The sequence below is a fragment of the Equus przewalskii genome, chromosome 2, assembly GCF_037783145.1.
Source record: "Equus przewalskii isolate Varuska chromosome 2, EquPr2, whole genome shotgun sequence".
Lineage (NCBI taxonomy): Eukaryota > Metazoa > Chordata > Mammalia > Perissodactyla > Equidae > Equus > Equus przewalskii.
In genome coordinates, this window is record NC_091832.1 from 15,409,698 (window position 1) to 15,421,509 (window position 11,812).

Here is an 11,812-nt window from a genome sequence, read left to right on the forward strand (position 1 = left end):
GCTTTCTTTTGCTTGTCATTTGCTTGGAGTATCATCTTCCATCCCTTCACTCTGAGCCTGTGTTTGTCTTTAGAGCTGAGATGTGTTTCCTGGAGGCAGCTTCTTGTTAGGTCTTGTTTTTTTTAATCCGTCTAGCCACTCTGTGTCTTTTGATTGGAGAATTCAATCCATTTACATTTACAGTGATTCTTCATATATAAGGGCTTAATGCTACTATTTTATCTCTTGTTTTCCAGTTTCCTGTATTTCCATTGTTTCTTGCCCTTTGTATTTCTGACTGCCATGTCAGTTTGGTGGTTTTCTGTGATGGGTTTCTCAGCTTTCTCTTCATTTATGATTTGTGACTCTGCTCTGATTTTTTGATTAGTGGTTACCATGAGGTTTGTATAAAAGATCTGATAGATGAGACAGTCCTTTTTCCGATAGCCTCTTATCTCCACTAGCCTAAGCAGGTTCCATCCCTTTCTTCTTCCCCTTCTGCGTTATTGTTGTCACAAATTATTCTTTTTTGTCTTGTCAGTTTGTGATTAAATTCAAGTGTTTATAGTTATTTTTGATGTTTTCTTCCCCTTTATCTTTTATGTTATAATTGTTTGCTAACCTCTTCTGATAGGGAGCTGCAATTTTCTGATTTTTGTCTGTCTATTCATTTCCTTGCTTAAGGCTTTGTAAATCTTTGCCTTTTTGTTTCAGGTATGAGGGCTCCCTTCATCATTTCTTGTAAGGCAGGTCTAGTGGCAATGAACTCCCTCAGCTTTTGTTTTTCTGGAAAAGCTTTTGTTTCTCCATCATATCTGAAGGATAGTGTTTCTGAATACAGTGTTCCATATGGTCTGCTCTATTTCCAATGCTTTCTGTTACATTCTTCATCTCATTTATTGAGTTCTTCGGCTTCAGAATTTCTGTTTGGTTCTTTTTTAGACTGTCAATCTCTTTGGTAAAGTAGTCTTTCTATTAATTTTATACTTGAGCTCAGTGAACTGCCTTTCTGAGTTTTTTTGTAGCTCACTGAGTTTCTTCATGATAGGTATTTTGAATTCTTTATCAGTTAGATCACAATCTTCCATGACTTTATATTTGGTTTCTGCAGAAGTGTCATTTTCTTTTTGTGATATCATGTCACCATGTTTTTCATGGTTCTCGCTGAGTTATTCCTCTGCTGGTTCATTTGTTGTAGCAGACACTTTTCCTATTTAGGTATAGCTTTGTTTGTTTAGATTCAAATTTTTCAATTGGTTGGAGATTAGAGACCTCTCTTTTGTTTTTCAGTAGGTGGCACTATAGCACTAGTTTTGGTTTCTTTTATCTGCGTTTCCTCTGGCTATATCTGAGGATCTGCATGTTCCACTCTCCACTGCCTCTATTCGGGGTATTGCTGGTACTCTCATCATTGCGGCCTGCACCTCTGAGGGTTACTGATGACTTGCTGTTGCTGGTGTCACTGCAGTCACTGGTTTCCCCACTGGGGAGTACAAGGATGGCTGATGCCTCCATTGCATCCAAGATCACCTGGTTGGAAACTATGCTGCCATGGTGGGGGTGTGGGGCAGGAGGGAGGAGAGAGCTGGTTTCACAGGGAATCATCTCTGCTGTTGCCTTTTACCTTGTGGACACAGGCACCACTGTGGTTGGGATATTGGAGTCCTGTGCATGCCTCCACTGCTGCTATCAGGCTCTGAGACACAGATGGGGGCCCAGGATCATGGGGCTCCATCTCCACTACTGCTCTGCTCCCCATGCCACAGGTGCCACCACAGCTGGCTGGCTGCAGTCACACACACACCTCTACTGCTGCCCCACTGCATTCTCTGGGGCTGGAGGCTGCTGGCTCAGCTACCACAGCCACGGGTCCAAGGTCCTGGGCTCTGCCTCTGCTGTTTCCCCATTTAACCTCCTCTATGTGCTCCTCTTCACCTACCTTCATATGTACCAACGTGTGGATCTCTCCAGTGTCTTGGTATGTTGAGAAACGTAGCCTTTGTTGGGTTATGGATGTTTTAGTCACTTTGGTTGAAGGGGAGAGACAAAGGGATCCTCTGTGCCACCATGATGATGACATCTTAAACCACTTTTTACAATAGTTAAAACAACCTGGAGTTTCCAGGATAATCTGGAAGAGAGGGGGAAAGGGCAGAGATGGGAGAAACGAAGAGAGGAAGCCATGGCATGATGTGACCCCTACCCAAGACTCCCAATCTCTTGAGGGGAGTCTAAACTTACAAAAATGCTTGGTGTGACAGAATTTCTCAGGGAAGCCAGTGAAGGTTCTTAGTTCTGTGACAGGACTAATGGGGACAAAACAGAGAAGGCTTGAAGAGACCACAGGAAACTCAGGCAAAAGAAGACCCTAAAAGCATAAATCCCAGGAATCTGCAGAAATTGTGTGGAGGGTTTGGACTTTCCCATTCTGTGGAACTGGCAAGGCTCTGAGGCAATCATACAGAGCTCTCTGTGGGGCAGGAGGGCCCCAACAGACCTCTACGTTATATGGCACCTGGCTTATTTATACAGCATGTTCCCAATTTACCTGACCCTAGTTCATCCTCCACACTAGCCTGAGTGTTCTTCCTAAAGGGTGAATGTGATCATGCCATTCCTTTGCTTTAAAATTTTCTAACATCCAGAGTCCAAAATTCTTTATCCTGGCATTCAACACCCTTCACAATCTGGCCCCTGTCTACCTTACCAGCTTCATCTCCTCCTCACACAGGAAAACTCTAACTACATCAAATGTTTAATCATTCCCTAAAACATTAAGCCTTCCCTCCCATCTTAAATAACCTTCCTTTCTTTTTACCTGGTAAACACCTACTCATTCTTCAAGACCAAATTCAATCATTGTCTAGCCTCCTCCTCCCCTCTGAAGTTAGCCACTCCCACCTGTGTTCCCCCAACACCTAGTTCAAAGGGGAGCTTCTCTTCCTTTGAGTTCCTTACAGGAAGAACTATGTCTTATTTACTTTCTGGGCCCCAGTGTCCAGTACAGGCCAGGTTAAGGCCCTCCCCTGGACTCCTACAGCACCTTGGTACAACTGTACAACAGTACAGTACAACTGTAATGACACCTACTATCCTGCATTGGAACTCTGGGTTTATGTGCCAATCTCCTGTACTCAGAGAACACACGAGCCATGTCTTCTTCATTGTCATAGTAACTAGGAGGAAGAGATGGAAAAAGGAAGGGGAGGGAAGCGGGGGAGAAGGGGAAGGGGAGAAGAAAATGAAGGAGAAAATAAAAGAAGTTAACAAAAAAGGAAGTCAGAGAGTGAATAAATGGACTAGTCAGGACTCAAACACTAGTCTGGACCAACAGACAAACCCTAGCCTACGAACTTGGTCAAAAAAGGGCAAATGAGATTGTCCAGCAAGTTACACCCCAAGATCAAAGCAGGTGCCTGGTACACTGCTCCTGGGTCTTACTGGCAGCAGAGACTCCCAAAAAGTCACAGCAGTTGTCAGTAAGGCTCTAGGTCTGGAAGGATAATGATACCAAGCTCCCCAGACTGAGAGACTAGTAGACCTAGCTTGTAATGGGTATAATGAAGAGCTTGGCCTTGGAATCAGACATACCTGATTTGAATCCAAGCTCAGCCCCAGTTCAGGTCATTTAACCTCTCAGAACTTTCTTATCTTGAAAATGGGGATACTATGACCTTACAGGATAGTTACGGAGATCAGAGATAATAGGTGTACAATAACTGGCACTCAGTAGGTGTTTAATGGCGACTTTTTTTTTTATTAGGGAGTGTGCCCATTTATACATGCAAGTTTGGGTGACTATATGTTTAAAATATTTTGTATGGAGATTTTCAAGAAGGACAATGTATACGAAATAAAAGTGCTTTGTAAACTGCAAAGCATCCTACAAATGTCAGGGAATCATGTGGGAAGTCTTCTTTTACAGTTGGAAAAAACACAGGCTTTGGATTTGGGCAGAAGTAGGTTCGGTTCCTGACCCTGCCACTTACTTGCTATGTAATCCTAGGCAAGTTACTTTATGTCAGCCTGTTTCTGCACCTGTCAAATGTGCATAATTCTTACTTCACAGGGTTGTTGTGAGGATTCAATAAGATGACAAGTGTAAAGCTCCTGGCATGTCCCTCCATGGGTGGATGGCACGTCCCATGCGATAGGGTCATGGATGGTGCCAGTTCCAAGCCTAGTGCCAGAATCACATTCTGCCAATTGGCTACAAATGAAGAGGGCCCCTCACTCTGGAAGAACAGGACCCCAGATTGGCAAGAGAGGTAGAGTGAGGTCTTTTTGTATTTGTTGGAGGAAATCTGGTTGAACACTAAACTTCCATGTAGGAAACACTGAAATCTGCCATGTGGAGTCAGGCTTCCCCCAGAAGGGAAGGAAGCCAGCCATGATCCCTGCCAAGTGGTCGCAGCCTTAGGAACTAAGGTATTGCTACTAAGGGCAAAGGCTCTTATTATAGGTTCATCTCGTCCCACCCCTCACCCTCTGCTCCCTTACACCACCATTTTTCCTGGGCACAGAATAAGTGTCAGTCAATAATCTAAAGTTGAAAAGGCCCTCATGCTTGACACTGACTTCCCACAGAGCCCACGGTCCAGGATATCAAGAAGTCATACTAGCTCTCACTTCCAGGGAATCACTTGGTCCCGGCCAGCCCTCTAAGCAGCTCCTCCTTCAGAAGCCAACAAGGAGAATGTAGTGAAGAGTGCATCAGCTCAGAATCAAGGGATGCCCAAGTTTGAACTCTAGCTCCACCACATACCTGCTGTGTGACTTCATGGTAAGTGACTTCACCCTTCCTCAATTGCGTCATCTTATTCCCTTGAGGGTTGCTGTGCCAACAAAGTGAGATAAAGAATGTAAATGTGACCTGCACAATCTATGGCTTATAGTGGATGCTCAATTAATGTTATTTCCTTTCCTTTCCCCTTCCTCCTCAAAGGCCCCAGACTCAGCCTGCTTTCCTTGCTTTTCAGAGCAGCCACCCCTTCTTTCTTTCTTGGAATTCAACTCCCTTCCAGAGTGGCCACAGTGTGACCATCTCTCCAGCTCCCCAGTGCTTTGGTGGCCCCAAATAAGTGCACAGGTACTTTTCCTTGAAAGGTTTTACTGCTAATCACTTGGGGAACAGATGCAGGTTAGGGTGGGGGTAACAAGTCACAAACATGGGGGAGTGTGAAGGTCCCTGGATCATGGCTCCCTGAGGGCTTCTCTTTCACTCCTAAGGCAGGACCTCAGACCTCTTCTCCAGGCCAAAGAGGTCCCCTCCCTTGGGAAGGCTGCTCCTCCCAGCCCAGGTAGGGCAGAGCAGTGGGAACTAGCAGGCCACTAAAGTGTGCCCTAAGCAGTTCATATACAATTTGGAGTGCCTTCAGACAGTGATGCCCATCTCACAGATGCTTCCTCAAACGCCAGGGGACAGTTGTCCTAATGACATAAGCATGTACTAAGCCTACCCTATTTCTCCGTCATCCCCAGGAGATGAAGACAAGACTCGGTCCTCTGACTTTCCAATGCAAGATTTTGGCCTGGAAAGAGGCAAGGATTTTTACTCAGAGTCCCTTCTCAGGACTTCCTGAAGATACTGGTTTCGGAGGCAACAGGAAACCATTCTCCAAAGTGGGATGAAGGGCTTGAGATCAAAGGGGCAGCAGCAGATCCTAAAGATCCTCATACACTAGGTTGGGATCTCCCATTCTGTCTCCCTCACTCTCTCCCTGGGTCTCTCCTTCAGCTGGAATCTTTCCCCGCCTGCTCTCCCGTGTGCGTTTTCTGGTGGCGGATGAGATTTGAGCTCCGGGAGAAATGTTTCCCACACAGAGTGCACCGGTAGGGCTTCTCCCCTCTGTGGGTCCTCTGGTGTGCTCCAAAGTTGGAGATATCGCTGAAGGTCCGCCCACATTCAGCACACTCATAAGGCCTCTCGCCTGTGTGGGTGCGATGGTGCACGCCAAAGCTGGAGCTGTTGCTGAAGCTCTTCCCGCACTCACAGCAGATGTAAGGCGCTGGCTCGAGGTGGGTCCGGTGATGCACAGCCAGCGTGGCGCTCTGGCTGAAGCTCTTGTCACAGATGTCACAGCGGTATGGCCGCTTGCCCAGGTGATCTTGCTGGTGCGTGGTGAGATCCGAGTGCCGCCGGAAGCTCTCCTGACACTTGGGACACTTGTAGTGTTTCTCTTCCAGGTGGATCCGCTCATGGCGGATGCGGTTGGAGCTTCTCGAGAAGCTCTTGCCACATTCAGAACACTTGTAAGGTTTCTCGCCGGTGTGGATCCGCTGGTGTGTTCTCAGGTTGGAGGTATTATTGAAGGTTTTCCCACACCGGGCACATATAAAGGGCTTCTCGTCAGCCTCGGGCCTTGGATGTGCAATGGGGTCCCCCGGCTCTCCAGCGGGGACAGTGACTTTCTGCTTTTTTGGTTGGATCCCCTGTGGCCCCTCTGACAGGCTCTCCTGCCCGTGCTCTTTCTCCCCATCTGGGATCCGAAGGCCCTCGGAGTCATCCACTCTCCAAGGCTTCCCCCGCTCCCCTTCCTCGGGCAGGTGCTGCTCTGGACTCTGCTCCTTCTCACTGCCCATCTCTGAACCCTGAGAATGAACACAAATGGCCAACGCCTTTATTCTTTAGGTCAGGCCAGATCACAGGGAAATCTTTTGTTCTGGTTGAAGGGGTGTAAACCTTCCCCATGAAATGATCCATCAGTTAACTGGAATCCTTGGATAGAATGCCTTTACTTATTAACTTTCAGGTGACAAACTTCCACAGATATTTAAAACTACCCACCAGAGCAAAAAGATGGCACCTCCAACAGAGGATATTTGTGCAATTTGATTAATGTCACTTTTCTTAATACCACTAAACAATGACAGACTAGACTCTAATTCATAGGCAAGTAAAGGAGCTTCTATTTGGGGATGAGTTCAGTTTTTCTGCCTAACTGTAAGTTAACTGAAACTCCTTTTATGTTTGATCTTTTTTGAAAAACCTTCCTTAAAAGTAACCATCTATTTGCCCTCTTTCAAAATGAACACAACAGAACTTCTAATTCTTGAGGCTCTCCTACTTGTTTACAAGGCCCGGCTTTGAATCCTCTTCAGTGTTCTGCCACCCTTCCCATCCCCTGAACTCACTATAATCCAGCAACTAAAGAGTTAACCTCTGGGACCTCCAAGACCTCCTGCAGGGCCTGGGCTGTGTCTGTTCTGATTGCTCAGTACATACGTCCACTCTCACACACCATACACAGCTGCACGTGCACACACACAAAGGCATACATACTCACACCACATACACAGCCATAATCACACACCAACCACACTCAGCTACATTCTCACACCACACACACATACCACACAGTCACATATATACAGCCACACACAGACACATACATATACTCACACCACATCTACCCTCTCACACCACACATTAGCCACACACAGCTACACACATACACAGTCCTCCCACACATACAGCCACATACATGGCTACACAATCACACACCATAACACACATACAGCCATACTGTCACACCACATATAATCTCACACACAGCCACACACTCACATGCAACATACACACCAAGACACACACAGATGCAGATACACAAACCACACACTTCCCCATACACACAGCTACACACACACAGACAGTGCCCAGCACAGGACCTACTTATGCAAACATCAGTAAATGCTTGCTAAGCTGCACAGACTCCTTTGAGCTCCTTCAGCCAAGAACAGGGAATGAGGGGAAGAAGTACTTCCGATAAGAGAAGAGTGTGGTGTTTCCTCTGGGCCTTGAAGAAATGACGACATTTCAAAAGGCAGGGTGGGCTGGTGGAGATACTGTATAGAGTGACATGAACAAAGGGATGCAAGAGGGAAGCACAGACTCATCGATGACAGGAAATGAAAGACTGATAATTCCTTCAAGTCAACAAGTATTTTTGGAAAACAGCAACATAAAGTAATGGAAGGGGCACCAATGACATTTAGGGTTGGAGCCTAGTGGGACATGTACTATCTTTATAACTCTGCAAATTATTCAACCACTCTGAGCCTCAACTCCCACATCACTAGATTGTGATACCTACCCACATGGCAGGACTTTGTGTTCGAGAAAATGCCTGTAATATGCCCAGTGTAACGTATGGCACATACTAGTCATTCAGCAAATGACAGCTGCTATTACAGTTGCTGAAGACACTATGTCCTAGCCCTGTGGAGCATATAAGGATGAAAAAGATCCCTTATGTGATCTTGTTAGGAAAGAAAAAACAATTTTGATTAAAAAATGGTATAAGACTGTATATAATCGAAAATGTGAAATATAGACAGAGCCTCAAATCTTTAAGGGGCGGGGGTTGGCAAACTTTTTCTGTAATGGGCCAGATAGTAAATATGTAGTAAATATTTGGGGCCATAGGATCTCTGTTGCAGCTGCTGGACTCTGCCATTGTATGGTAAAAGCAGCCACAGACAATATGAATGAGTGTGGCCGTATTCCAATAAAGCTTGATTTAAAACAAACGGAAGCAAGCTCTACTTGACCAACCCCTGTTAGAAAGTGTTTCCTTAAGAATCTAGATAAGCAACGTGAAAAATAGTAGGCTTGCTTCACTTTCAAACATGCAAGTAAACATCAGAAACAATTTATTCCTTGATACTTACTGTTTTCTGACCATCCTTTTAAAAATTGCAATCCCCTCCCACACTTCCAGTCCCCCTGCCCCACAGCACTTCTCACCTCCTACCATTCTATTTATTCATTATGTCTACTTCTTATTTTCTGTCTCCCCCTGCTAAAACATAAGTCCCATGAGGGCCTTAGTCACTAATGTAACCCAAACTCCTGGAGTAGTGGCAGTCATATAGGGAAGATCTTTAATAAATATTTGTTGAATGAGTTGAATGAATGGAGGCCAGGCCTGTCTCCAGAACCCATTTCATGCTTACTTGTGTCTATTCCCACCCACTGTTCCTCAGCAATCTCTTGATTCCTGCCCACTTCCTCCTTTACGTCCCCCCAGAATCTTGGACTTGCTTTTACAGTGATCTGCAATTATCTGTGGACATGTCTGTTTCCACTAGTAGTTTATAAGCAACTGGAGAGCAAGGCCTGGTTCATTTTGGTGCTCTCTCCCCAGCACAAGGCCCACTGCTCAAACGTCTTTTGAATGTGAGTGAATGGATATGGTCTTAATTCATGCCCTACCCCTGCCCAGCCCACCGAGGGCTCCAGTATCTCTCTGTGCAATGAGCTACACAGCCTCCACTCACTTCCAATCCTGCTATTCTGAGAACCTATACTTTACGGAGCTCTGACTCTACCCAGGGCTGAATGCTCGGTCAAAATAAGAGCAAAAAGATTTAGGATTGGGGTTACTAGCCTCAAACAGTTTATGGTACCGTGCAGTGAAACAGGCCGTGGACTCCAGAAACTGCCATACAGTGTAGAAGGTTAAGTTCCAGGAGCGCAAGGACGGCGCCTTAAGCACCTTTGTACCCACTCCTCAGTGCCTTGCATAGCACCTGGCACATTATACAGGAACCAATAATAATAAGAGTTAGCATTTTTTAAGCTCATACCAAGTGCTAGGCCCTGGACTAAGCACTATACATGAATCATCTCATTTCATTTTCACAACTTACTTTAAAGATGAGGAAACTAAGGCTCAGAGAAAGTATAACTTGCCCCAGGGCACACAGCAAGCGAGTGGCAGAACTGGAACCTATGCCCATCACTCCAAAGCCAGTACTTTTGAGCAGGACACTAGGATTGGAGGGAGACAAGAGGGAGGGAGGGAGGGAGAGAGAGGAGAGACGGAAGGAAGGAGGGGAGGAAGGAAATAAAACCAGTGCCACAGGAGTTCATACGACACAAGCATATCTCCCTGAAGAGACCCGGGATGAGCAGCTCCATGGAAAAGCTGGTATTTGAGCTAGACTTGCAGGATAGATGAGCACCGTCTGGACTTGCAGAGATGGGGCGCCCCCTATCTACTGAGAAGAGAGTGGCAGGGAACGTACAGATGCACTTTCCTGTCACATTTCAGACATTTGGGGGAGAAAGCAGCCCATGGGGCTTGTCTTCCCAGGAGGCTCAGAGGTACAGAAAAGACCACGCGTGGAAGGCAGCGAGGCAGGGGAGAACGGGCCAGGTCTAAGAAGCAAGAGCCAAGAAGATGGGGCTGGTGATCACAGATGCCGAAGGCCAAGGGTCTGGGTTAGAGGGAAGGGGCCAAGCTGGAAAGTGATCTGAAGGGCCAAAGTTCGAGTCTCTCGGGTCAAGTCAAGGGCTAGGGGGAGGAGGAAGGGCAAAGCCCAGAGGCAAGGTGTTGAATGAGAGGGAATTGTACAAGGCAGCTGGATAACGGGTCAGAGATAGAAGAGCACCAAAGGAGTCAGAAGGTCTGAGGAGATGGTCAGGGGACAAGGGCAAAGGCTACAATCAGAGGGGTCAGGCGACCGAGGCCCAAGAGGCTGGGTTGCCTGTAGCGGGGCGAGGAGAAGCCGATGGCGGAGTCCGAGGGTACCGGCGTTCTTAGACAGGAGCTGGGTTAAGAGTTGCCGGCAGGCTTGGAGCCGGAGTAGGAGACGAGGTGGGGCTGACCCCAAAGGCATGGTCAGTGGCAGAGGGGCTGGTACTCAAAGGCCAGCAGGAGAAGGGCTGGGGCCAGCAGCCTGGCCGCGGAGGCCCGGGGTGGGGTACGAGGGTCGGGGCGGAGAGACCACAGGGCCCCATTTGCTCCCCACAGTGTCCGGGGAGCACAGCCACAGCTACAACTCCCCGGTGAGAGGGAAGGGGCCGTGCTCAGAGCTCCCCACGAACCGTGTCCGCCTCCCCCCGCGAGCTCGGGCCCAACCGGGACCCACCTGGCTCCCGCCGCTCGGTCAGGTACAGCGCCGCCTCGGTGGACCGGGGGAGGAGCCGGAGCCGGAACCCAAAAGGGATCCGCCCTACCTCTCCAGGATTGGTTCCTGAGGATGACTCTTCCTTTCCATTGGCTAGACTAGCTGCTACAGCGCAAGAAACCCAGGGGGAACCGCCAATAAGCTTTGGTCTCGGGCGTGGCCTGCTGGGGGTTGTAGTCCCAAGGAAGATCTTAGGCTCAAAGAAATTTGCGAAGTTTACAGCGGAGCCGCGGACACCGGGTACTTTCCACAGTGGTCGGATTTTCTTCTGCGCTCCGAGGTTAAAGCCCAGCATGCAGGACCACCGGTCTGGGAAGTTGTAGAATACGTAGCGGTAACCTACATGACCTCCAAGGGGTCATGAACTCAGAGTATTTCTTTACTTTGAATTGGTGACCCTTGTCGGTCCTGTAGACATCCCGTGAAGCCTAGAGTCCTGCGCCTCACTCTTGGTCCCTAACTTAAAGGATTGTAGAACTGGAAGATAACTAACCCAATCCGCTTGTCAGAGAAGCTAAATGTTCGCTGTCCCAGGAACCACCTCTGGGTCTCCCAACGCCCCTGTGCAGGGACTTTTCCGGGTCCTACATAGTTGAACCGACTGTCATTCATCAATCCAGACGCAAGACCACTAAGGTATACCCAGGATTCTGATTTTTTTTTTTTCTTCCAGCTTTTACTTAAAAAAAATGTCTACTATATACACAGGGATGGTTCAACATCCACAAGTCAATCAACGTGATACACTACATCAACAAAATGAAAAACAAAAACCACATGATCATCTCAATAGATGCAGAGAAAGCATTCGACAAGATCCAACACCCATTTATGATAAAAACCCTCAATAAAATGGGTATAGAAGGAAAGTACCTCAACATAATAAAGGCCATATATGACAAACCCACAGCCAACATCA

At 47.3% G+C, this 11,812-nt stretch overlaps 1 protein-coding gene across 4 annotated transcripts in view; it reads right to left on the reverse strand.

Moving 5' to 3' along the window:
• The window catches only part of ZNF691 (zinc finger protein 691), a 31,232-nt gene extending 20,257 nt beyond the window's left edge, over positions 1–10,975 (reverse strand). Inside the window, exons 1-3 of one of the 4 annotated variants that reach the window (XR_011532926.1) lie at positions 10,855–10,975; positions 4,745–4,814; positions 1,919–2,110 (exon numbers count right to left, since the gene is read on the reverse strand). Coding sequence is in view for 2 of the 4 variants with exons in the window: in XM_008529743.2 (XP_008527965.1) it covers positions 5,713–6,570; positions 9,631–9,720 (948 nt within the window). In the remaining 2 variants the exon portion in view is untranslated. Of the gene's footprint in view, positions 1–1,918; positions 2,111–4,744; positions 4,815–5,069; positions 6,571–9,630; positions 9,752–10,854 lie in introns of those variants that run through there. The other 3 variants (XM_008529743.2, XM_070593740.1, XR_011532928.1) reach the window with 3 other exon arrangements.
• Between the last annotated feature and the right edge of the window lie 837 nt (positions 10,976–11,812).